General features: G+C 51.0%; 4 protein-coding genes and 1 pseudogene across 4 annotated transcripts; 3 read left to right on the top strand and 2 right to left on the bottom strand.

Moving 5' to 3' along the window:
• Nucleotides 1-219: 219 nt before the first annotated feature.
• On the bottom strand, nt 220-2,024 carry LOC696117 (interferon lambda-3). The gene is made up of 6 exons (XM_015123825.3): nt 1,842-2,024; nt 1,562-1,743; nt 1,189-1,266; nt 778-927; nt 589-672; nt 220-495 (listed from the first exon to the last, which is right to left on the bottom strand). Exons 1-6 carry the CDS (start codon nt 1,849-1,851, stop codon nt 397-399), a joined length of 603 nt encoding a protein of 200 aa, XP_014979311.3. The 5' UTR covers nt 1,852-2,024; the 3' UTR covers nt 220-396.
• A 1,573-nt stretch (nt 2,025-3,597) lies between these two features.
• On the bottom strand, nt 3,598-5,840 carry LOC106994755 (interferon lambda-4-like). Its single transcript, XM_028839087.2, has 5 exons — nt 5,743-5,840; nt 5,395-5,644; nt 4,861-4,932; nt 4,452-4,526; nt 3,598-4,307 (listed from the first exon to the last, which is right to left on the bottom strand). The coding sequence occupies exons 1-5, from the start codon at nt 5,838-5,840 to the stop codon at nt 4,209-4,211; spliced, it is 594 nt and encodes a 197-aa protein (XP_028694920.2). The 3' UTR covers nt 3,598-4,208.
• On the top strand, nt 15,106-16,418 carry LOC100424209 (methionine sulfoxide reductase B1 pseudogene; annotated as a pseudogene).
• On the top strand, nt 21,753-23,466 carry LOC106994757 (interferon lambda-4). The gene is made up of 5 exons (XM_015123824.3): nt 21,753-22,177; nt 22,610-22,681; nt 22,754-22,897; nt 23,141-23,215; nt 23,368-23,466. Exons 1-5 carry the CDS (start codon nt 22,028-22,030, stop codon nt 23,464-23,466), a joined length of 540 nt encoding a protein of 179 aa, XP_014979310.3. The 5' UTR covers nt 21,753-22,027.
• Nucleotides 23,467-25,696: 2,230 nt separating this feature from the next.
• LOC695997 (interferon lambda-2) lies at nt 25,697-27,055 on the top strand. Its single transcript, XM_001086865.5, has 6 exons — nt 25,697-25,706; nt 25,805-25,986; nt 26,282-26,359; nt 26,621-26,770; nt 26,876-26,959; nt 27,053-27,055. The coding sequence occupies exons 1-6, from the start codon at nt 25,697-25,699 to the stop codon at nt 27,053-27,055; spliced, it is 507 nt and encodes a 168-aa protein (XP_001086865.4).
• Nucleotides 27,056-27,725: the final 670 nt, after the last annotated feature.

Below are 27,725 nucleotides of genomic sequence, written 5' to 3'. Positions count from 1 at the left end.
ACGAGTTTCTCTTCAGAGCCCCCAGTAAGAGGCCAGCAGCAATGCTTGGATTCCAGCCTGTGAGTCCCACAGGAGAGAAACCGGCCAGGGCCAGCGAGCCTCTGACCTGTAGACTCCCAGCTCATCAAGTGTGTCTTTGGAAGATGCTACTTTTAGCATTGTTATGGCAGCAACGCAAAGGAAATACACACCAACACACACACAGTCCCACGTCATGGGTGTCTTTTCCTCATTGTTTATTTCAACAAGGGTTATAAAAAGTAGAAAAATAAACATTTTCCTGGAGGTGAGTTGGGTTTATACCCACAAATACATAAATAGCGATTGGGTGGCAATAAATTAAGACAAGCGGTTAATTTATAAATAAAATCTCAGATTGGATGACTGGTGGGAGAGTCAAACACACAGGTCCCCGCTGGCGACACATTTCAGGTCCCGCGTGAGGAGGCGGAAGAGGTTGAAGGTGACAGAGGCCTCGAGGCAGCCAGGGGACTCCTGTAGGGAGAAGGGGATGGGTCAGGGGCTGTCCAGGGTCTGGGCTCCTAGTGGCTCCCCAGACCCCAGTCCCTCTCTTCCCGGCTCACTCACCTTTTTTGGGGCCTCCTGGAGCCGGTGCAGCCAGTGGTGGAGGCGGCCCCGGGGCCTGGGCCCTGCCGTCGGCTGAGGCTGGATCTGTGGGCAGAGGAGAGCCACGTGTGAGGTGGGGCCTGGGCCACCACAGGGGAAGGACGCTGCTCAGAGCCCACAGACCTGGGTGCCCGGGCCCCGAGGACTCACACAGGCCCGGAGCTGGGAGAGGATGTGGTGCAGGGTGTGAAGGGGCTGGTCCAAGACATCCACCAGGACCGAGTCAGCGTCAGCGGCGGCCTCCAGAACCTTCAGCGTCAGGGCCAGCTCAGCCTCCAAAGCCACGGGGCGCTCCCTCACCTGAGGAGAGGTGAGAAAGAACAGGTGAGGGGGCAGGTGAGGGGAACAGGTGGGGGGAGGAGGGTAGAGAGGAACAAGTGAAGGTGACAGGCACAGGGGAGAGGGCACAGCCAGTGTGGTCAGGTGGGAGCAGAGGGAAGGGGGAGCAGGTGTGGGGAGAGGAGCGAGAGAGACAAGGGAGAAGGAGAAGGTGAAGGGGCCACTACAGAGCCAGGTGAGCGGGGTCAGGAGGGCAGGCGTGGGCCTGACTCCCCCTCTCACCTGCAGCTGCCTCAGGTCCCAGGTCCTGGGGAAGAGGCGGGAGCGGCACCTGCAGTCCTTCAGCAGAAGCGACTCTTCCTAGACAGCAAAGGCACAGGTTAGCCCCAGCAGGAGGGTTGGAGGTTAGACCACTCTGATGGGATTGGAGGATGGCTGACAACAGGATAGGGGAGGTTAACTGCTGGGACGATGGTAGAGGACCCTCTTTTACAGGAAAACATGAGTCAGTCCCTGTAGTAGGAGCATGAGAGAGAGCCCACTGCAGGGAGGGTGGAGGCTAGCCCAGTGAAGGAAGCTGGGACTAGGAAAGCATGGTGACCCTTGGAGTGGGGGTGGAGGCTAGCCCATGGCAGGAGGGCAGGGGGAGACTCACTAAGGCATCTTTGGCCCTTTTAAAGGCCTGCAGCTCTTGTGGAGACAGGGACTTGAACTGGGCTATGTGGCAGCCCCTTGCATCCGGGAGAGCCCCGGGGAGCCTGGTGACAGGAACTGCTCCAGTCACGGTCAGCACTGCGGCCATCAGCACCAGCACTGGCATGCAGCCCCCGGTCATGTCTGTGTCACAGAGAGAAAGGGAGCTGAGGGGATGGCGAGGCTGCCCCCTGAGGGCAGGGGCTGCAGGAGCTGAGCACGGACAGAGATGTGGGACTCACCTAGTTTCATTCCTGATCTCTGGTCTTTGTCAGCAGAAGAAACACTCCGAGGCTGTCACCCGGGGTCCGTTTGGGTCTTGTTTGGAGTCTCTGTTCTTTTCCGTCCCCTCTTCTGGATCTCTGGCTGTGTCCTGGCCTTGACTCTTTCTGTCAGTTTTGAGCTCTGTCTGAGATGTAACTCCTGCCTGAGCTCCATGGGGCGGCTTTTATCCCTGACAGAAGGGCAGTCCCAGCTGATGTGGGAAAAGTGAAAACACCACCTCAGGTAAGACACCGGCCACCAGGGGAGCCCCAGGCTGGGAAAGCCCAGAGCAGGGCAGGGCCAGTGAGCCAGGTGAGCAGCTGGAGGGAAAGAGAAACTGATGGAGACTCAGGGATTACCTACAGGAAGGTGTGTTCCCAAGAGGATTCCACCTGCTCTGCTTTTGTTGTTGTTGTTGTAGTTTAAGATAGGGTCTCACTCTGTCACTGGAGTGCAATGGCGTGATCATAGCTCACTGCAGCCTCAAACTCCTGGGCTCAAGCGATCCTCCTCATCCAGCCTATTAAAGTGCTGAGATTACAGGCCTGAGCCACCACTCCTGGTCAATATAGATACATACATATTTTTTGAGACAGGGTCACGTTCGGTCACCCAGGCTGAAGTCCACTGGTGCAATCTAGGCTCACTCCAACCTCCACCTCCTTGGTTCAAGCAATTCCCTTGCCTCAGTCTCCCAAGTAGCCGGGATTACAGGCACGTGCCACCATTCCGAGCTAATTTTATATTTTTAGTAGAGATGGCAGCTCACCAACTGGCCAGGCTAGTCTCGAACTCCTGACATCAAGTGATCTGTCTCGGCCTCCCAAATTGCTGGGGCTGCAGGCATGAGCCACTGTGCCCAGTGGCCTTTCTTTCTTTCTTGAGACGGAGTCTTGCTCTGTCGCCCAGGCTGGAGTACAATGGCACCATCTCGGCTCACTGCAACCTCTACCTCCTGGGTTCAAGAGATTCTCCTGCCTCAGCCTCCTGAGTAGCTGGCATTACAAGCGTGTGCCACCTTGCCCAGCTAATTTCTGCATTTTTAGTAGAGACAAGGTTTCACCATGCTGGCCAGGCTGGTCTCGAACTCCTGACCTCATGATCCACCTTCTTTGGCCTCCCAAAGTGCTGGAATTACAGGCATGAGCCACCGAGCCCGGCCAAGGCCAATATTTCTTAATTACCCAGGCAAGGAAGGACTCAGGAATATGAGGCGCTGCTCAAGAATTGAGGTGTGATGAAGGACTTGAAGGACACCACATGGGTGCTGTTTTACTTAGGGACGTTCAGGCAGTGGTCAAGAGCATGCGTCTTGGAGCTGAAGGGTCTGGAGTTCAAACCTGGTTCTGACCCTCACTAGCCGTGTGACCTTGGCAAGGAGGGGTGCATTCAGCAACACAGAGTGCTAATGCACAGATTTGGAGAAAAAACAACCAACTGCTTGTATATTTATACGAGTGATTATTTAATGGAATCCACTCATTAAGGCCATACCAGGACTTGAGCTGGAGAGTTTAAAACGTGATCTCAATGTACACTACTCCTCCACAAGGCAAGTATACTAACCCATCCTACAGGTGAGGAAATACAGGCTTAGAAAAGTAATTTTCCCTGAATTACACTGTAATTAACTGGCAGGGTCAGAACTGAAACTCAGGCCACCTGAGTCCCTGGCTCAGCCTCTTTTTTTTGCAGTAAGGCGCACCTCACAATCATCACACGGAAAACAACCAATGCAATCAAAACGCTCTTTAATAATTGGCAATAAATTTAAACCAGGAGACAAGAAAAGCAAATACACAGGAATTTCACAAATACAAACAACACACGTTAGGGAATCCAAAGAACCACAGTCAGTTAAGGACTCTTGGGCCTTTCACTACCAAATCCCTCATGGATTGGTGTCCCTTAGATGCCTGATTCAACAGTCACGGATTCATAGCATCTCAAAGCTGGTTGTGGGGCTACAAATCCGGGGTTAGGACCTGGTGTTGGGGGTGTCCTGGTAACCACACAAGGAGGAACTGGTCCCTGTTGCTTGGGGGTCAGCGACGGTTTCCAGAGCTCAAGTCTCTTTCAGTCCCAGCAATTCTTGGAGGGCCGTACAATATACCCCGAGGAAATATCGCTGCTTCCTGGAGAACTGCACTCTCTTGACCCTGTAGAAGGACCCACTCATCTTGTATCTGAGACAGTGGACCGAAGTCAGGCCCAAAGCCGCAAAGAAGTTCTCGTGCCTCAGCACCCATTGGCTGAGAGCCTTGTCTGGCCACTCCAATGGGCGACAGGAGCCGCTTTCGGCAGCCAATGGCGTGGAGGTTTAGGTGGTGCCGGAGGGGGCGGGGTCAGAGGCAAGTCCCCCAGCTGGCAGCCTGCCTGAGCTCCCACGTGAGCAAGCGCAGGAGGTTGAAGACCACGGTGACTTCGCGACGCCGAGGTGAGTCCTGGAGCCCAGGAGGGAGCGCAGCGGGGCTAAGCCTGGCTCTTCCCTCCCAAGAAGACCCATCCAGTCCCGCTGCTCCCAGCCTCAGTGTCAACCTCGCCCGATCCTCCCTGCAGGCTAACCCTGTATTGCCTGCTGCACTCACAGCTCTCCGCGGTTTGTGACGCCTCCTCGGGGCCCCGGGGACCTTCCTGGACGAGCCTGGCCGTGCCAGCTCGAGCTGGAGGTGGGACACGAGGCAAATGGAGAAGGCGAAGAACGGAGCCCCCCCTCTGCATCTGCCCGTGGCCCTCCCAGCCGCAGACCCGAGCCTGGATTTGTGGACACCCAGAGGACCCGAATCGGGTCTGGATCGGTTTTTCCGCTAAGCGGGACAGATTCGCACAGCGCTGGGACTCGCCGTGGGCCTGAGGATGCAGAGAAGCTGGCGAGGGGGAGGGGCGGCGGGGCGCGGCCTGGGCGTCCGCGGTGCTCCTGGCCACATGGCGGAGCCGAGCAGGCGTTAGAGGGGTCGCTCCCGGGCCGTGCCTCCCCCGCCCGCTTCCGGGCCTCACCGACGGCCGCGGAGGATCCCTCCAGGGGCGGAAGGAACAGGTGCGCGGTCCCCAGCTCAGCGCCTCTTCCTCCTGCGGAACAAGCGGCGCTGATCGCGTATGGCTGGGCCCCCTCGCCAGGGCTCCTGGTTAGGAGGAGCACAGTCTCCTGCACAGACTCCTGCACAGTCTGGGATTCCTGGACGTGGTTGGGGAATGGCGGTGTAAGGTCATGTCTGAGGTATACTGAACCGGGGAGCTCCCCGAGTGCGTGAACGGAGGCCGAATTGCACCCCGCGCTCCCCTGGCAAAGCCCTGCGCCCCCGACCTGGAGCTGAGTCTGCCCGCCAGGGCGCCCTTCTGTGACTGACCCTGAGCCTGCGTTCGCGCTGACGACTGGGACTGCGGGGGGTCTCATGGTGGGAATTGTGGGCGCTGACATGCGAGAGGCGCCTGCTGGGCGCTAGGACGCAGGACCCCTCCGGACAGGGACGGGTTTGTGGGAACCCGGCGGGGCCAGTGTACCGGGGGCGCAGAGGCTGGGCGGTCACTCACGTAGCAGACCCTTAGCCCCTTGACCGCCGCAAGGGTCCAGGGCTCCAGCGAGCGGTAGCGCGAGAGCAGGCAGCGCCGGGGGGCGGGGGTGGGGGTCGCCACACCCACCGTGCACAGGACCCACAGTCCCGCGGCCACTGCAGCCCAGATACTCTCTGCTCTCTGCTCCGGGCCGCATCTCTGCTCCTGAGGGATGTCAGGGAAGCCAAAGAGAGGGTCCCGCGTGTCCAGTCTCCCGCCTTGGGTTAGGCTCACAGGGAAGGCGCAACACACACAGGGGGAGAGAGAGAGCGGGAGCCGGCCGCCTCCTCGGCTTGGCCTCTGCCCTCACGCCTCCCTGCAGTGCACCCTCTGGGTCTCGTGCTGCAGCAGGTGCTGCCGTCCACTGTCCCCTGGGAGGCGTCCAGAGCGGTCTCCACCTGGGCAACAGTGCCTCGATGGTCCATGGTGGCTTTTATGTGCAGGGCTGAGAAAGGGTTTGCAGCCGGTCCCTGTCCTGGACAAGATTTCGGAACGTCATTGCTGGCCCCAGGCCTCTGGGATCTCAGTCGGGGTGTGAGGACTTTAACCCGCGTTGGGCCTATGCCAGGGATGGCTGGCCTCCAACTCTCTATCCTGAGCCAACTGCTTGTGTCTGTTTTCTGGACATCTGTTTGTCTTTCTTTGCCTCTGTCTTATCTCTCTTCTGTACTCTAGGAATGAACCGAGACACTTCTTCCTTCTCTTTGAAGCTACAGGCTTGGCAGAGCTACCAAATCATTTAAATGGCTGCCCTCAGGCGTTCACACCTGGCTTTCCAATGCTGTCTGCTTCCTCTTTCTCTGCTTTCTCATTACATTTCTGTTTGTCTGTCCCTGTCTTTGTAACTTTCTTTTCCTTGTCAATGAATGAGAAGAGTCACACTCTGTAAAAAAACACTTGAAGAGATTTATTCTGAGCCAAATATGAGTGACCAATGGCCTGTGACACAGCCCCCAGGAGATTCTGAGAACCATGTGCCCAAAGTTGTCAGGCCACAACTTTTTTTTTTTTCTTTTTTTTCTTGACAGGGAGTCTGGCTCTATCGCCGAGGCTGGAGCGCATTGGCACGAACTTGGCTCACCGCAACCACAACCTCCCAGGTTCAAGTGATTCTCCTGCCTCAGCCTCCTGCGTAGTTGGGACTACAGGCACGTGCCACCATGCTAACTTTTGCCTTTTTAGTACAGACGGGGTTTCACCATGTTGGCCAGGCAGGCATCAAGCTCCTGACCTCAGGTGATCCGCCCACCTCGGCCTCCCAAAGTGCTGGGATTGCAGGCGTGAGCCGCCGCGCCTGGCCCACAACTTGGTTTTATACACTTTAGGGAGACATAAGGCATCAATCAATACACGTAAGATGTACATTAGTTCCATCCAGAAAGGCAGGACAAGTGGAAGCCAGGGTGTGCTTCTAAGTATAGGGGGATTCAAAGAGTTTCTGATGGGCAATTGGTTGAGTTATTATCAATAGAAAGGAATGTCTGGATTACCATAATGGGTTGTGGAGACCAAGGAAGGAAGGAAGGGAAGAAAAATGCAGAGATCTTGTGCACTCTTTACCCAGTTTCCCCCAATGGTAAGATCTTACAAACCTCCAGTCCAATACCACAACCAGGATACTGATATTGATACAATCCACCTATCTTATTCAGATATCCTGTTTTACTTGCATTGAGTGTGTGTGCAGATGAAGCCTCCAGATAGCAGGCTTCAGAGAAAATAGATTGTAATTTCTAAAAAATCAGACTTAAAGGTCTCTTCTATTGGCAATTCCAAAAGGAAGGAGGCTATGATGAGGCATGTCCCACACCCCCTTACAATTATGGCCCGAACTGGTTTTTCAGGTTAACTTTGGAATGCCCTTGGCGGAGAGGACAGTGTCCATTCAGATGGTTGCAGGGGGCCTTAGAATTTTATTTTTGGTTTACACCCTGAATACTCCCCCTTCTTTTCTGTTTTGTTTCTTTTCTTTCTTCTTTTTTAGAGACAGGGCCTCACTGTCTCTGGGCCCAGGCTGGAGTGTAGTGGTGAGATGACAGTTCACTGTTACATCAATCCTGTGGGCTCCAAGGCTCTTCCTACTTCAGCCTTGAGTAGTCCCTAAGTAGCTGGGGCTGCTGGCACCCACCACCATGCCCGGATAATTCCTCTTTTTTATTTTTTATTTTGTAGAGATTGGGGTCTCACTGTGTTGCCCAGGCTGGTCTTAAATTCCTGGCCTCAAGCTGTCATCCCACCTTGGCCTCTTAAAGCACTGGGATTGCAGGCGTGGGCCACTGCACCTGGTCCCCTCTCTCTGGTTTTTGTTCATCTGTGTCTCAGACGAGCTGTCTCTGGCTTTCATATTATTATATGAATATAATATTTATTCATTTGCCACTTAATAAAGCATCATTAGTTTGCTGTTGAAAATCGGAATTACAGACATGTTTTTCTCAACTACTGTTAATAATAAATATATATATATAAAATTTATAGCTAATATATACTCAGCACTTCCTGGTTCAATTCTAAGCTCTTCTCATGTAAATATCTGTTTTTTTTCCCCTCCCCAGCAACTGTTAGGTAGTTGACTGGTTACTGGCTGACATTTTATAGATGAAAGAATGTGGCACAGAGAGGTTATGAATGAAACACGAGCTCACACAGCTTGTAGGCGTGAAATGGGGATTTGATCCCAGGCTCCCTGGGTTATTGTTGGCAATGCTCTGACATCTCTCATCTGTATGACTGATCTATCTCACACAGAATAGCCTGCATATGTTTTTTGTTTGTTTTGAGATACAGTCTTTCTCTGTCCCCAGGCTGGAGTGCCTGTGGTATGATCACAGCTCGCTGCACCCTCAACCTCCTGGGCTCAAGTGATCCTCCCATGTAGCTGGGACTACAGGTGTGTACCACCACATCAGCTAGTTTTTAAATTTTTTGTAGAGACGGGATCTCAGTATGTTGCCCAGGCTGGTCCAAACTCTTGGCCTCAAGCGATCCTCCTGCCTTAGCCTCCCAAAGTGTTGGGATTACAGGTGTGAGCCACTGCACCCAGCCCTAGGTATGTTTTGAGTAAGTCAGGCACGCTTCCTACTTGAGACCACTTTTAATTAATTCTAATTAGGTTTATTTATAAATATTGATAATGGGCCGGGCGCGGTGGCTCAAGCCTGTAATCCCAGCACTTTGGGAGGCCGAGACGGGCGGATCATGAGGTCAGGAGATCGAGACCATCCTGGCTAACACGGTGAAACCCCGTCTCTACTAAAAAATACAAAAAACTAGCCGGGCGAGGTGGCGGCGCCTGTAGTCCCAGCTACTCGGGAGGCTGAGGCAGGAGAATGGCGTGAACCCGGGAGGCGGAACTTGCAGTGAGCTGAGATCCGGCCACTGCACTCCAGCCTGGGCAGCAGAGTGAGACTCCGTCTCAAAAAAATAAATAAAAAATAAATAAATATTGATAATGAAGGGTAACTAGTGACTTTTTCATGGTTATATGTCTTCCTCAGCATGGGTATGAGAAAAGCATTTTATGGTTTGCCAGTGCGTATTTTCCTATTCAAAGGCATAGAGGTTTTAAGAACCAGCAAAACCTGGCCAATGTGGTGAAAGCCCGTCTCTACTAAAAATACAAAAATTAGCCAGTCAGGTGGCACGTGCCTGTAATCCCAGCTACTCAGGAAGCTGAGGCAGGAGAACTGCCTGGACCAGGGAGGGGGAGGTTTCAGTGAGTTGAGATGGTGCCACTGCACTCCAGCCTGGGTGACAGAGCGAGACCCTGTCTCAAAAAAAAAAAAAAAAAAATTCACAAAGTGTCCATGGAGTATACTTTCCAAGCTTCTATCATCTCTCCCCGATCTTTCTGGGGATCCCCCATTTCAGTTGGGGAGCCAAATAATTTTGGGAAGATGATTTAACCCCCTCCCCATCCCTGGGATGGGGTATGTGATCTGGCTATGGCCATTTACATCAGTTTGTCTTCCTAGCCGCAGTGATTAAGTTTGTGGTGGGCTTGTGACCTAATCCAGTTCAATCACAATGATCCTCAGTTCTGAACATCTTGGGAAAAAGATGCTGCTTTTTTTTTTTTTTTTTTTTTTTTTTTTTTAAATCTACTGAAGAAAAAAAAAATAAAACCTGAAGCCTGAAGCCTGGGAGGCTGCTAGACCCATCTTGGATTTACAAGAGTAAACAGGCTTCTCATCAGCATAAGGGAGACCTGAAGTATTTAAAAGCAAACAAACTGAGGCTGGGCGCGGTGGCTTACACCTGTAATCCCAGCACTTTGGGAGGCTGAGGCAGGCAGATCACCTGAGGTTAGGAGTTCAAGACCAGCCTGGCCTACATGATGAAACCCCATCTCTACTAAAAATACAAAAATTAGCCAGGCACGGTGATAGGCACCTGTAATCCCAGCCACTGAGGGGGCTGAGACAGGAGAGTTGCTTGAACCCTAGAGGCGAAGGTTGCAGTGAGCCGAGATCATGTCACTGCACTCCAGCCTGTGTGACAGAGTGAGGCTCCATCTCAAACAAACAAACAAAAAACCAACTGGGAGGTTACTGATGTCTTAAGCTGCTAGATCAAACTTAACCTGAAGCCTTACCACTAACCCTAGGCTTCTCAGTTTTGTAAGCTCATAAATTCTCCATTGTTTAAGCCAGCATGAGTTGAGTTTTTGGTTATTTACCACCCAAAGTGTCCTAACTGATAGATACCATGAGGCCGTAATAAAATTATATATGTCTCCAAAGACTGAAGAACTAGAAGGAAAATTAGTAATGGCAGGAAGAATGGAGGGCCATGGATTGGCTGGAGGAAAGTACCAGGTGCAAATTATTGGCAATCAGTGATCCAGCTCTGAGCGCCACAGTGCAGGTTATTTGCAATAAAAAATTAAATTTAATGCTGTCCCAGTAGAAAGGTGTCTTGTGATCCACTGCTTGAGACCCCTATTCTGTTACAAACACTACTTCGGGAATTTTTGGGAATTTAAGAAATAACAAAAAGCTTTGGAGAACATTTATGTGTGAGTATAACTCAAAAATGGTCTAGGAACTGGATCACTCATCCATTGCTGGTGGGGATGGAAAACTGGTGTAGCCATTCTGAAACAGTTCGGCAGTTTCCTGTAAAAGTAAATATGCAACTCCTAGTCAGCCCAGAACGGTATGCCTGGACTTTTATTCCAGAGAAATGGAAACTTATGTCCATGCAATAATATAGTTATTTGCTTTGCAAATGTTCATAGCGACTTTATTTGTAATAGCCCAAACTAGAAAGCCCAGTTGTCCTCCAAAAGGTGTGTGGTTACACAGATTCTAGTAAATATATATCATCAAATAGGAATGAACTATTGATATATGCAACAAGTTGGATGAGTATCCAGAGAATTATGCTGAGTGAAAAAAGCCCATCCCGGAAGGTTACATACTACATATATATTATATATAATACAAAAAATTATATATAATATATGTAATACAAAAAATATATATATATATAAAATACAAAAATTATATAATACAAAAATTTTATATATATATGTATTTTTTTTTTTTTAATTGAGAGTCTCGCCCTGTCACCTAGGCTGGAGTACAGTTGCAAAATCATGGCTCACTGCAGCCTTGACCTCCTGGACTCAAGCAGTCCTCTCACTTCAGCCTCCAGAGTAGCTGAGACCACAGGCACATGCTGTGAGCGGCAAGCCAGCCAGGTGCCGAGGCAAGAGGCTGAAGGCACAAGCTGTTCCAGTATAATAAAGAAGATAATTACAATAAGAAAAGTTATACTAGAAATAGGATATAGATACGATTATATATGAATATTATCAATCATTAGTTTGTAGTATTACTCTGTTTTATTGTTATAATAATTTCCATTTTATTATTATAATAATTTGTTTTATAATTATAACCGAAGAGCAACCAGACCATACAGAGTCAGGAGCTAAAGGGACACTGTGAGAGGTGACCAAAAGACAAGTGTGAGCCCTCTGTCACACCCGGATAAGGGCCACTTGAGGGCTCCTTGGTCTAGCAGTAGCGCCAGTGCCTGGGAAGGCACCCGTTACTTAGCAGACCGGGAAAGGGAGTCTCCCTTTCCCTGGGGGAGTTAGAGAACACTCTGCTCCGCCAGCTTTTGTGGGGGGCCTGACATTAGCCAGGCCTGCCCGCGGTCATCTGGAGGCTTAAATGTTTCCCTGTGGTGCTGTGCTTCAGTGGTCACGCTCCTTGTCCATTTTCATGTTCCGCCTGTACACCTGGCTCCTCTTTTTAAGTTCTTAGAAGATGGCAGTAACAGAATTAGTGAAAGTATTAAAGTCTTTGATCTTTCTGATAAGTGCATAGAAAAAATGCTGACGTATGCTGTCCTCCCTCTCCGCCTTGGCTACCAAAAAGGAAAAGGCATCCTGTCACGTGGACATGTGACTCACGTGACCTTATCAATCACTTGAGATGACTCATACTCCTTACCCTGCCCCCTTACCTTGTATACAATAAATAGCAGTGTGTCCAGGCATTTGAGGCCACTACCAGACTCCGCACATTGGTGGCAGTGGTCCCCTGGGCCCAGTTGTCTTTCCTTCTATTTCTTTGTCTTGTGTCTTTATTTTCCTATGATCTCTCGTCTCTGCACACAAAGAAAAAACCCACAGGCCCAGTAGGGCTGGACCCTACAACATGCCACCGTGCCTGGCTAATTTTTATATTTTTTTGTAGAGACAGGGTCTCCCTATATTGTCCAGGCTGGTCTTGAATTCCTGAGCTCTAAGTGATCCTCCCACCTCAGCCTTCCAAAGTGCTGGGACGACAGGTATGAGTCATTGCACCTGGGCTATATAACATTTTTTAAATGAGAAAAATTTGAAAGTGGAGGATAAATTAGTTGTTGCAAGGAGTTAGGGAAAGATGGTGGAGGGAGGAAGGTGGGTGTGGTTATAAAAAAGGGTCAGGCACGTGGCTCACACCTGTAATCCCAGCACTTTGGGAGGCCAAGGCGGGCAGATCCCGAGGTCAAGAGATTGAGACCATCCTGGCTAACATGGTGAAACCCCATCTCTACTTAAAAAAAAAAATGCAAACAATTAGCCAGGTGTGGTGGCGGGCATCTGTAGTCCCAGCTACTTGGGAGGCTGAGACAGAAGAATGGTGTGAACCTGGGAGGCAGAGCTTGCAGTGAGCTGAGATTGCGCCACTGCACTCCAGCCTGGTGACAGAGCGAAAAAAAAAAAAAAAAAAAAAAAAAAAGATGGCCCCAAGGGCGTTCTTAGTGATGGAACTCTTCTGTCTTTACTGTGGTGATGCATACATAAACCTATGCATGTGATGAAATTATATAACTAAATTGCATATAGTGAACTGTATGACTAAATACACATGCAAGAATACACAAACACACTCAATGCAAATAAAGCTGGGGATATTTGAATAAGATGGGTAGACTGTATTAACGTCAATATCTGGTTGTAGTATTGGACTAGCATTTTGTAAGATATTACCATTGGAGGAAACTGGATAAAGGGTGCACAGAATCTCTCTTTATTATTTCTTTCTTTCTTTTTCCTTTTGAGACAGGGTCTCGCTCTGTCACCATGCTGGAGTGCAGTGGCACCATCACAGCCCACTGCAGCCTCCACCTCCCAGGCTCAAGTGATCCTCCCACTTCAGCCCCCTAAGTAGTTGGAACTACAGGTGGGTGCCACCACACCCAGCTAATTTTTGTATCTTGTGTGTGGAGATGGGCTCTTGCTATGTTGCCCAGGCTGGTCTTGAACTCCTGGACTCAATCCTCCTGCCTTGGCCTCCCAAAGTGTTGGGATCATCGGCATGAGCCACTGAGCCTAGCCTGAATTTTTGCTTATAACAGCATGTGAGTCTTTAATGACCTCAGTCTCAAACATTTCTGTTAAGAAAACTCAGGGGGAAAAAACAGAAATCCTCAGGAAGTAGATGACCTACTTGAACGTTTAAGCAGGGGAAAAGTGGGCAGGGTTGAGGAAGACACAAGAGGTAGTGGTGCACCCAGAGGCCAGTAACAGGGGGAGCTGTTAGCACTCCTAGGCATGACAGGACAAAGACTGTGGCTGTCAATAGAGGATGACAGCCACTGTCAAACTCCAGACTTGCAGGGGGCAGCCAGCAAATAGAAGAATAAATACCCCCACCTTGCTCTCTGCCCTCCCTCAATCTCCTGTCAGCACCTCCACTGGCTAAACACAACCATAAGCCAGAGGGCAGGCAAGCCTCAGAGGTACAGATCAGGAGGGGTCAGTGAACACCAGCACAGCAGCAAAGGGGCAGAGGGTAAGGACAACGTTTTACAAAGCCATTATCAGAAGCTCTAGAGAACAGTTTCTCCCGGTGCAGGGACTCTCACACCTGTAATCCCAGCACTTTGGGAGGCCAAGGTGGGTGGATCGCTTGAGGTCAGGAGTGCCAGACCAGCCTGGCCAACATGGCGAAACCCCATCTCTACTAAAAACACAAAAATTAGCTAGGTGTGATGGTGGGTGCCTGTAATCCTAGCTACTTGGGAGGCTGAGGTAGCAGGATTGCTTGTACCCGGGATGCAGTAAGCTGAGATTTCGCCACTGAGTTCCATCCTGGGTGACACAGCGAGACTCTGTCTCAAAAAAACAAACAAAAAGAGAAGCTCTAGAGGTTGGATTAATGTACTTTTTAAGAAAGTCTCACAAATGATCTACCCAACCAGCAACTGAAGAAGCAGCGAGCTACCATTTCCTTCATATCCAGTGAGTTTGTTTTGTTTTACTGTTTGGTTAGGTAGAATTCATTCTCCTTGTAAGAAATTAAAATATGGCTAGGTACAGTGACTCATGCCTGTAATCTCAGCACTTTGGGAGGCCGAGGTGGGCAGATTGCCTGAGGTCAGGAGTTCGAGACCAGCCTGGCCAACATGGCGAAACCCCATCTGTACTAAAAATACAAAAATTAGCCAGGCATGGTGGCGCATACCTGTAATCCCAGCTACTTGGGAGACTGAGGCAGGAGAATCGCTTGAACCTGGGAGGCAGAGGTTGCAGTGAGTGAAGATCACGCCACTGCACTGTAGCCTGAGCAACAGAGCGATACTCCGTCACAAAAAAAAAAAGAAAATATTATTGATAAATTTAAATATTTCAATGATCATCTCCTCAGTTCCCATGCACTCTCCAGTGATAAATAACTCACTATTAATCAGTTTGGGATATATCCTTGCACACTTTTTTATACATTTTTAAATATTTTATATATTATCCATATTTTATATATTTGCATAATGCATGTATAGCTCCCTAGGAAATATGTCTGTGTGATTGTTTTAATTAGAGTTTTTACTTTGACATAATTGTGGATTCACATGCAATTGTAAGAAATAATACAGGCCGGGCGTGGTGGCTCAAGCCTGTAATCCCAGCACTTTGGGAGGCCGAGACGGGCGGATCACGAGGTCAGGAGTTCGAGACCATCCTGGCTAACACGGTGAAACCCCGTCTCTACTAAAAAATACAAAAAACTAGCCGGGCGAGGTGGTGGGCGCCTGTAGTCCCGGCTACTCGGGAGGCTGAGGCAGGAGAATGGCGTAAACCCGGGAGGTGGAGCTTGCAGTGAGCTGAGATCCGGCCACTGCACTCCAGCTTGGGCGACATAGCGAGACTCCGTCTCAAAAAAAAAAAAAAAAAAGAAATAATACAAAGAGATTGGTTCTTGGGAGGCGTGGGGAGGTGGGCGCGGGTCCCAGCGGTCATGGGGTCGGCGGCCTTGGGTCTGTTGGAGGGGCAAGTGCACGGTGGTCCTGGCAGTGCCATGTTGTTCTGCAGCTTCTTCAGGGGCGAGGTTTTCCAGAATCACTTTGAGCCAGGCGACTATATCTGTGCCAAGTGTGGCTATGAGCTGTTCCCCGGCCGCTCAAAGTGCGCATACTCATTCCCCTGACCGGCGTTCACCAAGACCATCCACTCTGACAGCGTGGCCAAGCGCCCAGAGCGTAATCGTCCTGAAGTCTTGAAGGTGTCCTGTGGCAAGTGTGGCAATGCATCGAGCCACGAGTCCCTGAACCGTGGCCCCAAGCTGTAGCAGTGCCGATTCTGAATGAATATTCAGCAGCTCGCTGAAGTTTGTCCCTAAAGGCAAAGAAACTTCTGCTTCCAAGGGGCACTAGGTGGGCAGCCCACATCCACCCCAGATGGCCACGGCACTAAGGCCACACGCTGGCCATTCTACCACGGAATCAGAGCCCTTGACACTGAGACAGGAAGGCAGGGCACAATGGCTGAAACATCAAGAAGGCTCCCAAGGCCCCAGCTCTGAACAAGATCTTGTTTCTTGGAAAAGTCACTCTTGCTGATGGTTCCTGCCTTCTGGTTCCTGGGCTGTGCGGCCACCCTGTCAGCTGACTCAGCCTCCTGCTCACTCGATAAGGCATCTCAGGGGTGTGGTCTGGGTGCAGTTGGTCTTTGAATGATGTTACGCCCCAACCTTCGACCTTTTCTTCCTGGTCCTGCCTCTGGACTCACCCCTGTGGGGCCCAATTCCAAGACAGACTCTCATCCTCACCAAAGCTTAGGCCCACATCTCCCAGGCTGCTTACGAGACAGAATGGAAATGGAGGCTGCCCCTGACAGCTGCCCCGGCTCTGGTCGCCACATGATCCGCTGTGTCCAAGCCAGCCAGGTGATGATGGTCGTGACCCACCAGGAAAGCAGGCTGATGGGACAGACCCTCTTGTGCAAGAGGGGAGAAACCTAACCCTGTTTCACAACCTATGCAGAAGTAGCTTGGCTCACTCGGGCTTAGGAAAGTGACAGTCACCTCATTACCCAGCATAGGGCTGGGGGCCTGCAGTTCACCTGCAGAGAGGTCCCCAAGATGTAACTGTGTCTTACTGTACATATTCGGAGGTCTTCCCATAGAGGAAGGTGGGCAATGCTGAAATCAACCCCCTGCCTATCTTAAGCATCTTAAGTAATTACTTTCTGGAGTAATCAGGCGAAAATCAATAAACAAATGAAATGTGCAAAAAAAAAAAAAAATGCAAAGAGATACTGTGTACCCTTTACCCAGTTTCCCCTAATGGTAACATCTTGCAAAAATCATGGTACTATATCACATACAGAATATTGACATTGTGTATTAGTCCCTTCTCATACTGCTATAAAGATGCTACATGAGACTGGGTAATTTGTAAAGGAAAGAGGTTTAATTGACTCGAAGTTCTGCATGGTTGGGGAGGCCTCAGGAAATTTACAATAACGACGGAAGGGAAAGCAGGCACCTCTTACATTGTGGCAGGAGAGAGAGACAGTGAAAGGAGGAACTTCCAAATACTAAAAACACCATCGGATCTTGTGAGAACTCACTCACTATCACAAGAACAGCATGGGGGAACCACCCGCACGATCAGATCCAATCACTTCCCACCAGGTCTCTCCCTCAACACCTGGGGATTACAATTCAAGAGAGATTTAGGTGGGCACCCAAAGCCTAACCATATCACATTGATACAGACAAGATACAAAACACTCCATACTCCAAGATCCCTTGTGTTGCCCTTTCAATAGCCACGTCCACTCTTCTCCCATCTGACCCCTTCCTTAACCTCTGGCAACCACTAATCCACTCTCCATTTCTCTAATTTTGTCATTTCAAGCATGTTAGAATGGAAACATACCAGCCTGGCCAACAAAGTGAGACTGCATCTCTGGGGAGAAAAAGAAAATTAGCCAGGCCTGGTGGCACGCGCCTACTACAGGTAGCTGGTGTCCCAGCTACTTGGGAGGCTGGGGTGGGAGGATGGCTTGAGCCTGGGAGATGGAGGCTGCAGTGAGCGGCAATTGTGCCACTACTATGCTCCAGCTTGGGCTACAGAGTGAGACCATGTCCAAAAAAACAAAAACAAAACACAACCTCTGTTCTGCAAAAGACACTGTTGAGGGAATGAAAAACCTACCACCCTACCAATCGGGGACTGGTTATTAAATGGTCCTGCTGGAATGGAAGCTCTAATAGTGGTGTGGGGGTGGGGGATGTCTTCCGTTTGCCCCTCCTTATCTACTGTCCCTGCTTCTCCACCTTACTCTGGGCCCCAGGTAGAGGGGAGAGGAGGTCAGGTGTTTGTTCACCAGGGTTCCTCCCTGCACTGGGCCACCACTATTCGTCTGTTTCCTCCGTCAATCTAAGTTACTCTCTCCTCCCCAAGTCAGGCAACCACATACACACCCTCAACCCTCTCCCCTTCCTTCAGGCCTGTGAATGAGGCCCCTCACCTGTGCTGGCCCCAGGAGCTTGCACTAGCTCTTGTCATTTGCCTTTACTATCCAATCGCTTTATAAAGGCTTCTGGTATCAACCCCACCTCAAATTATCCTAAATTGACGGGCCCATCTGTTTCCTGCTGGGCCCTAACTGATACACTATAATTAAAGATGTGGGAGAATGCAAATGAGAGATAATGGTAAGACATAAAAAGCTAGCTACCAAACTGTATACAGCATGGTTCCAATTTGGGTGAAATTGCTCACAGAAAGGAAAACAAAAGGAGGAACAGTGACAAATTGTTAAAAAATATTTACCTCCAGGAGGTGAAATATAAGACTTACTTTAATTCTCCAAGTTGTATGTTTTGTATTGATGGAATCTTTTTACAAGGAACAAGTGTTACTTTGACAGTCAGAAAACATATGCACAAATAAACACATGGAAAATTCCTATGTATTGGGACGAATTGTTCCAGAAGTGGAATGAGGGATAAGAGGAGGATGGTGAAGTTATAGGTGATGCTTTTTCTCTTTTATGCTTTTGTGTATTTTTCAAGCTTTATCCACTGAACATGCATGGCTAATTTTATCAGAAAAAGTAGATTTTATGTTTAAACTAACAAAAAGAGATTGATTGAGACAGACAGAGAGACCCGGGTCAGGATGCTTGTTGGAAAAAATGAATAAGAAAGATGGAGTCACACAAAGCCAGAGACAGACAGGAAGAGAGAGAGAGAGAGAGAGAGAGAGAGAGAGAGAGAGAGAGAGAGAGAGAGAGAGAGAGAGAGAGAGAGAAAGACAGACAGACAGGAAGAGAGAGAGAGAGAGAGAGAGAGAGACAGACAGACAGGAAGAGAGAGAGAGAGAGAGAGAGAGAGAGAGAGAGAGAGAGAGAGGAGGATACGCTGAAAAAGATAAGTAAGGGCAGTTATGGCATAGAGAACAAGCTTTGAAACTGGGCAGTGTGTGGGTTCAAACCCCACCTCTGCCATTTATTAGCTGTGTATCTTGGAACAGTTCCTTTACTTTACTGGGCCTCAGTGTTCCAGCTGTAAAATAAGGTAATAGAACCTCCCTTTTGTGTCTTTTTTATTTTTTGAGATGGCGTTTCACTCTTGTTGCCCAGGCTGGAGTGCGATGGTACGATCTCGGCTCACTGCAACCTCTGCCTCCCAGGTTCAAGTGAGTCTCCTGCCTCAGCCTCCCGAGTAGCTGGGATTACAGGCATGCACCATCATGCCTGGCTAATTTTGTATTTTCAATAGAGATGGGATTTCTCCATGTTGGTCAGGCTGGTCTCGAACTCCCAACCTCAGGTGATCTGCCCGCCTCGGCATCCCAAAGTGCTGGGATTACAGGCATGAGCAACCGTGCCTGGCTTGTGTCTTTTTTTTTTTTTTTTTTTTTTTTGAGACAGTCTCTTACTCTGGTGCCCAGGCTGGAGTGTGGTGGCACAGTCATAGCTCACTGCAGCCTCAACCTCCCAGACTCAAGAGATCCTTTCATCTCAGCTGCATGAGTAGCTGGGACTACAGGTGCATGCCACTGTCAGAGGCATTTGAACCAGAGCGACTCCATCTTGAGTGAGGGCTAGGAAACATGAGGCTGGGACCTGCTGAGCTGCATTTCCAGGAAGTTAGGCTTTCCCAGCCTCTAGATGTTTACTGTTAAGGGAACAGATTGATAACGTTTACTAAACAGACCCAGACTCAGGAATGTCCTGAAATCCCATTATCTTGAGAACAGAAGCATTCCTCATTTTGCTTTAAAGATAGTAATATTGGTTCTTGCAAAATATGGTAATTAAGAAATTTAATCCTTTATCATCAACCCTTGCAGCAGAGCACATCGCCCCATGATATTTTTTGTTATTCAACATATAAACAAGCATTGTACCTAGGGTGGGCCCATTCCTCTTACTTTCAGGAACACCCTACTTTGTCTATGGAGTAACTATTCCTTCACCACTTTGCTTTTTTTTCCTCACTCTGTTGCCCAGGCTGGAGTGCAGTGGCATTGCCATCTTGGCTCACTGCAACCTCCGCCTCCTGGGTTCAAGCAATTCTCCTGCCTCAGCCTTCCGAGTAGCTGGAACTACAGGTGTGCACCACCACACCTGGCTAATTTTTTTGAATTTCTAGTAGAGACAGAGTTTTGCCATGTTGGTCAGGCTGGTATTGAACTCCTGACCTCAAGTGATTCACCTGTGTTGACCTCCCAAAGTGCTGGGATTACAGGTGTGAGCCACTGCACCCAGGCACCACTTTACTTTTTAAAGTAAACTTGCTTTTGCTTTGCACTGTGGACTTGCCCCAAATTCTTTCTTGCACAAGATCTAAGAACCCTCTCTTGGGGTCTGGATTGGGACCCTTTTCCAGTAACACCACCATGCCCAGGGAATTTTTTAATCCCTTTTTTAGAGACAGGGTCTCACTATGTTGCCCAGGCCGGTCTCAAACTCCTGGGCTCAAGCAATCCTCCTTCCTTAGCCTCCCAAAGTACTGGGATTACAGGCCTGAGCCACTGTGCCCAGTTTTGTGTCATTTTTGACAATGAAACTGTCACCTGTAAACGGAGTTGTTTCCTTGCTCTGCATTGGTTGCAAAGAAAGAACACCCGGTTGGAAACAAAAAGGCAAATAGATTTTATTCCTGGCTAGGATGGGGAAGGAGAGAACTCTTACTCTAAAGACACCTTATCCCTGGGTGCGCTCATGCCTGTACTCACATCACTTTGGGAGGTCAAGGTGGGCGGATCACCTGAAGTCAGGAGTTTGAGGCCAGCCTGGCCAACATGGTGAAACCCCATCTCTGCTAAAACTACAAAAAACTAACAAGGCGTGGTGGCACGTGCCTGTAATCCCAGCTACACAGGAGGCTGAGACAGGAGAATCCCTTGAACCCGGGAGGTGGAGGTTGCAGTGAGCAGAGATTGTGCCACTGCTCTCCAGCTTGGGCAACAAGAGTAAAACTCCATCTCAAAACAAACAAACAAACAAACAAACACCTTATCGCCCAGCGGTAGGGAGCTGGGAAATTTTAAGGAGTTAGCTATGGGGTGGGATGGCTTGTATGTAAGCTTGTGCAGGAAGCAACTCCAGACGCAGGTCGGATCATAAGCATGCCTCTTCATATGATGTATGTTCAGCAAATGGTGAGCATATTTTCCTCCATGGGTAGGGAGTTTAGCATGATAATTATATATTAATGATCTAAAGGTAACCATGGGTCACTGTGTCTGGTTTGCACTTGTTTTGCCTCAGCCTTATCTTCCTCCAGTAATAAGCAAAGGAAACATTCTGAAGATCCTGTGGCCTTTTTGGCCATCTGCAGTTCTTTTAAGCAATGCACCTATAGATAAAGAGACTAGAAAAAATACGGTTTAAGAAAATAATGAGGCCAGGTGCAATCCAGGATTACACCTGCAGGCCAGGTGCAATCCAAGCATTTTGAGAGGCTGAGGCAGGCAGATGGCTTGAGCTCAGGAGTTAGAGACCAGCCTGGGCAACATGGTGAAACCAGGTTTCTACAAAAAATGGTGGTGGCGCCCACCGGTAGTCCTAGCTACTTTGGAGAATGAGGTGGAGGATTGCTCCAGCCTGGGAGGTTGAGGCTGCAGTGAGCTGTGACTGCACCACTACTACAGCCTGGGCAACAAAGCAAGACCCTATCTCTAAAATAAAATAAATAAAATAAGCGTTCTCTTTCTCAGCTACACCTCCAGGGCTGCCCTGGTACAAAAATGAGATGATATGTCTGTGTCAATTACATAGAAGAGGGCCTGATGTATAGTCAACACTACACAAAGGCTGGTTGTGATTGCAGAACGAAGATAAGGACAACCAGGGTGAAGCAAAGAAAAAGGAAACAGACAGTAGAAACAGGGACAGAGACAATTTGGAAACCGAGTGTTGGAGGGTAGCCATCCCGGGCACAGGCCAACCTTGGGTTGAAGTCCTCACACCCGACTGGGATCCCAGAGGCCTGGGGCCAGCTCTGATGTTGGAAAAGCTTGCCCTGGACAGGAAAGTCCGGCTGCAAACCCCATTCTCAGCCCTACACATAAAAGCCAGCATGGACCATCGAGGCACTGTTGCCCAAGTGGAGACTGCTCTGGACACCTCCCAGGGCATAGTGGACGGCAGCACCTGCTGCAGCACGAGGCGCAGAGGGTGCACTGCAGAGAGGAGTGAGGGCAGAGGCCAAGGCGAGGAGGGGGCCGGCTCCCGCTCTCTCCCCCTGTGTGTGCTGCGCCTTCAGGCTCCGAGCATCGCCTCCCCTGCGAGCCTAACCCAAGGCAGGGGTCTGGACGCGCGGGACCCTCTCTTTGGCTTCCCTGACGTCTCTCGCCTGCTGCAGAAGCAGAGATGCGGCCGAGTGTCTGGGCCGCGGTGGCCGCCGGGCTGTGGGTCCTGTGCACGGTGGTCACAGCGGCCCCCCGGCGCTGCCTGCTCTCGCACTACCGCTCGCTGGAGCCCCGGACGCTGGCGGCGGCCAAGGCGCTGAGGGACCGCTACGTAAGTCACCGCCCAGCCCCTGCGCCCCCTGGGACTCTGGCCCCACCGGGTTCCCATACACCCGTCCCTGTCCCCAGGGGTCCTGCGTCCTAGCGCCCAGCAGGCGCCTCTCGTATGCCAGCGCCCGCAATTCCCACCACGAGACCCCCGCAGTCCCCGTTGTCAGCGCGAACGCAGGCTTAGGGTCAGTCACAGAAGGGCGCCCTGACGGGCGGACTCGGCTCCAGGTCAGGGCGCAGAGCTTTCCTGGAGGAGCGCGGGGTGCAATTCAACCCGGGTTCACGCCTTCGGGGAGCTCCCTGGTTCAGTATACGACAGGCACGACCGTACGCTGCCAGTACCCATCCACGTCCAGGAATCCCAGACTGTGCAGAGGTTAGGGGCCCTGGCGAGGGGGCCCAGGATACGCGAAAAGCGCCGCTTATCCCGCAGGAGGAAGAGGCGCTGAGATGGGAGCCACGCAACTGCTCCTTCCGCCCCAGGAGGGATCCTCCGCGGCCGTCGGTGAGGCCCGGGAGCGGGCGGGGAAGGCATGGACCGGGCGCGGCCCCCTCTAACGCCCTCTGGTCCCCGCAGTCCTGCGCTCAGCTCCGCCACGTGGCCCGGGGCATCGCGGACGCCCAGGCCGTGCTCAGCGGCCTGCACCGCCCGGAGCTGCTCCCCGGCGCCGGCCGGATCCTGGAGCTGCTGGCGGCCGCGGGGAAGGACGTGGCGGCCTGCGTGAGTGACGACCGCGCCCGCCGCCCCTCGCCCTCGCCAGCTTCTCTGCATCCTCAGGCCCACGGCGTGCCCCAGCGCTTTGCGAATCTGTCCCGCTTAGCGGAAAAACCGATCCAGACCCGATTCGGGTCCTCTGGGTGTCCTCAAATCCGGGCTCGGGTCTGTGGCTGGGAGGGTCACGGGCAGATGCAGAGGCGGGCTTCGTCCTTCGCCTTCTCCATTTGCCTCATGTCCCACCTCCAGCTCGAGCTGTCACGACCAGGCTCCTCCAGGAAGGTCCCCGGGGCCCCGAGGAGGCGTCACAAACCGCGGAGAGCTGTGAGTGCAGCAGGCAATACAGGGTTAGCCTGCAGGGAGGACCAGGCGAGGCTGACAAGGACGGGACTGAGGCTGGGAGAGCGGGACTAGTGGGGGCTTCTCGGGAGGGAAGAGCCAGGCTTAGCCCCGCTGCGCTCCCTCCTGGGCTCTAGGACTCGCCTCGGTGTCGCGAAGTCAGCGTGATCTTCAACCTCCTGCGCCTGCTCACGTGGGAGCTCCGACTGGTTGCGCACTCCGGGCCTTGCCTCTGACCCCGCCCCCTCCGGCACCACCTAAACCTCCACGCCATTGGCTGCCGAAAGCGGCTCCTGTCGTCCATTGGAGTGACCAGACAAGGCTCTCAGCCAATGGGTGCTGAGGCACGAGAACTTCTTTGCAGCTTTGGGCCTGACTTGGATCCACTGTCTCAAGATACAAGATGAGTGGGTCCTTCTAGAGGGAAGAGAGTGCAGTTCTTCAGGAAGCAGCGATATTTCCTCGGAGTATATGGTACGGCCCTCCAAGGGTTGCTATGACAGAAAGAGACTTGAGCTCTGGAAACCGTCGCTGACCCCCAAGCAACAGGGACCAGTTCCTCCTTGTGTGGTTACCAGGACACCCCCAACACCAGGTCCTAACCCCGGATTTGTAGCCCCACAGCCAGCTTTGAGATTCTGTGAATCCGTGACTCTTGGATCAGGCATCTAAGGGACACCAATCCATGAGGGATTTGGTTGTGAAAGGCCCAAGAGTCCTTAACTGGCTGTGGTTCTTTGGATTCCCTAACGTATGTTGTTTGTATTTGTGAAATTCCTGTGTATTTGCTATTCTGTCTCCTGGTTTAAATTTATTGGCAGTTATTAAAGAGCGTTTTGATTGCATTGGTTGTTTTCCGTGTGATGATTGTGAGGTGCGCCTTACTGCAAAAAAAGAGGCTGAGCCAGGGACTCAGGTGGCCTGAGTTTCAGTTCTGACCCTGCCAGTTAATTACAGTGTAATTCAGGGCAAATTACTTTTCTGAGCCTGTATTTCCTCACCTGTAGGATGGGTTAGTATACTTGCCTTGTGGAGGAGTAGTGTACATTGAGATCACGTTTTAAACTCTCCAGCTCAAGTCCTGGTATGGCCTTAATGAGTGGATTCCATTAAATAATCACTCGTATAAATACACAAGCAGTTGTGTTGTTAATTTTTTCTCCAAATCTGTGCATTAGTACTCTGTGTTGCTGAAAGCACCCCTCCTTGCCAAGGTCACACGGCTAGTGAGGGTCAGAACCAGGTTTGAACCCCAGACCCTTCAGCTCCAAGACCCATGCTCTTGACCACTGCCTGAACGTCCCTAAGAAAAACAGCACCCATGTGGTGTCCTTCAAGTCCTTCATCACACCTCAGTTCTTGAGCAGCGCCTCATATTCCTAAGTCATTCCTTGCCTGGCAATTAAGAAATATTGGCGTCTGGGTGTGGTGGCTTACCACTGAAATCCCAGCAATTTGGGAGGCATAGACAGAGAGATCACTTGACATCAGGAATTCGAGACCAGCCTTGCCAACATGGTGAAACGCCATCTCTACTAAACATAAAAATTAGCTGGAAATGTTGGCACAAATCTGTAATCTCAGCTACTTGGGAGGCTGAGGCAGGAGAATCGCTTGAACCCAGGAGGCAGAGGTTGCAGTTAGCTAAGATTTTGCACTGCACTACAGCCTGGGTGATCAAACAACATCCTGTTTAAAAATATATATATATGTATATATAAATATATTAAAATATAAATATATATGTATATATAAATATATTAAAATATAAATATATATATGTATATATAAATATATTAAAATATAAATATATATACACAAATATATAAAAATATATATACACACACACACACATATACACACACACACACACACGCGCATGCGCCCAATGCCAGGAGTGGTGGCTCAGGCCTGTAATCTCAGCACTTTAATAGGCTGGATGAGGAGGATTGCTTGAGCCCAGGAGTTTGAGGCTGCAGTGAGTTATGATCACGCCATTGCACTCCAGTGACAGAGTGAGACCCTATCTTAAACTACAACAACAACAACAAAAGCAGAGCAGGTGGAATCCTCTTGGGAACACACCTTCCTGTAGGTAATCCCTGAGTCTCCATCAGTTTCTCTTTCCCTCCAGCTGCTCACCTGGCTCACTGGCCCTGCCCTGCTCTGGGCTTTCCCAGCCTGGGGCTCCCCTGGTGGCCGGTGTCTTACCTGAGGTGGTGTTTTCACTTTTCCCACATCAGCTGGGACTGCCCTTCTGTCAGGGATAAAAGCCGCCCCATGGAGCTCAGGCAGGAGTTACATCTCAGACAGAGCTCAAAACTGACAGAAAGAGTCAAGGCCAGGACACAGCCTGAGATCCAGAAGAGGGGACGGAAAAGAACAGAGACTCCAAACAAGACCCAAACGGACCCCGGGTGACAGCCTCAGAGTGTTTCTTCTGCTGACAAAGACCAGAGATCAGGAATGAAACTAGGTGAGTCCCACATCTCTGTCCGTGCTCAGCTCCTGCAGCCCCTGCCCTCAGGGGGCAGCCTCACCATCCCCTCAGCTCCCTTTCTGTCTGTGACACAGACATGAGCGGGGGCTGCATGCCAGTGCTGGTGCTGATGGCCGCAGTGCTGACCGTGACTGGAGCAGTTCCTGTCACCAGGCTCCACGGGGCTCTCCCGGATGCAAGGGGCTGCCACATAGCTCAGTTCAAGTCCCTGTCTCCACAGGAGCTGCAGGCCTTTAAAAGGGCCAAAGATGCCTTAGTGAGTCTCCCCCTGCCCTCCTGCCATGGGCTAGCCTCCACCCCCACTCCAAGGGTCACCATGCTTTCCTAGTCCCAGCTTCCTTCACTGGGCTAGCCTCCACCCTCCCTGCAGTGGGCTCTCTCTCATGCTCCTACTGCAGGGACTGACTCATGTTTTCCTGTAGAAGAGGATCCTCTACAATCGTCCCAGCAGTTAACCTCCCCTATCCTGTTGTCAGCCATCCTCCAATCCCATCAGAGTGGTCTAACCTCCAACCCTCCTGCTGGGGCTAACCTGTGCCTTTGCTGTCTAGGAAGAGTCGCTTCTGCTGAAGGACTGCAGGTGCCGCTCCCGCCTCTTCCCCAGGACCTGGGACCTGAGGCAGCTGCAGGTGAGAGGGGGAGTCAGGCCCACGCCTGCCCTCCTGACCCCGCTCACCTGGCTCTGTAGTGGCCCCTTCACCTTCTCCTTCTCCCTTGTCTCTCTCGCTCCTCTCCCCACACCTGCTCCCCCTTCCCTCTGTACCCACCTGACCACATTGGCTGTGCCCTCTCCCCTGTGCCTGTCACCTTCACTTGTTCCTCTCTATCCTCCTCCCCCCACCTGTTCCCCTCACCTGCCCCCTCACCTGTTCTTTCTCACCTCTCCTCAGGTGAGGGAGCGCCCCGTGGCTTTGGAGGCTGAGCTGGCCCTGACGCTGAAGGTTCTGGAGGCCGCCGCTGATGCTGACTCGGTCCTGGTGGATGTCTTGGACCGGCCCCTTCACACCCTGCACCACATCCTCTCCCAGCTCCGGGCCTGTGTGAGTCCTCGGGGCCCGGGCACCCAGGTCTGTGGGCTCTGAGCAGCGTCCTTCCCCTGTGGCCGCCCAGGCCCTGCCTCACACACAGCTCTCCACTGCCCACAGATCCAGCCTCAGCCGACGGCAGGGCCCAGGCCCCGGGGCCGCCTCCACCACTGGCTGCACCGGCTTCAGGAGGCCCCAAAAAAGGTGAGTGAGCTGGGAAGAGAGGGACTGGGGTCTGGGGAGCCACTAGGATCCCAGACCCTGGACAGCCCCTGACCCATCCCCTTCTCCCTACAGTAGTCCCCTGGCTGCCTCGAGGCCTCTGTCACCTTCAACCTCTTCCGCCTCCTCACACGGGACCTGAAATGTGTCGCCAGTGGGGACCTGTGTGTTTGACTCTCCCACCAGTCATGCAATCTGAGACTTTATTTATAAATTAACCGCTTGTCTTAATTTATTGCCACCCAATCGCTATTTATGTATTTGTGTGTGTAAACCCAAGTCACCTCCAGGCAAATGTTTATTTTTCTACTTTTTATAACCCTTGTTGAAATAAACAATGAGGAAAAGACACCCATGACGTGGGACTGTGTGTGTGTTGGTGTGTATTTCCTTTGTGTTGCTGCCATAACAAATTACCCTAAAAGTAGCGTCTAGAACAGCAGGTTCGTTGAGGCTGTGCTGGCCACTGGGGTCCCCAGGCCCCATGTCACCATCGAGTACCTGGAATGCAAGTGGTGCAACCTCATTTGTCAGTGAGTGTAATATATACCCCAGAATTTGAAGATTTACTGTGGGAAAAAAATGTAAAACAGCTTAATTATAATTTGTATATTCGGCTGGGCGCGGTGGCTCAAGCCTGTAATCCCAGCACTTTGGGAGGCCGAGACGGGCAGATCACGAGGTCAGGAGATCGAAACCATCCTGGCTAACACGGTGAAACCCCGTCTCTATTAAGAAATACAAAAAA

This window comes from Macaca mulatta, chromosome 19 (assembly GCF_049350105.2).
Source record: "Macaca mulatta isolate MMU2019108-1 chromosome 19, T2T-MMU8v2.0, whole genome shotgun sequence".
NCBI lineage: Eukaryota > Metazoa > Chordata > Mammalia > Primates > Cercopithecidae > Macaca > Macaca mulatta.
The sequence above is the reverse complement of the archived record's forward strand: the minus strand, read 5'-3'. Positions and strand labels throughout refer to the sequence as shown.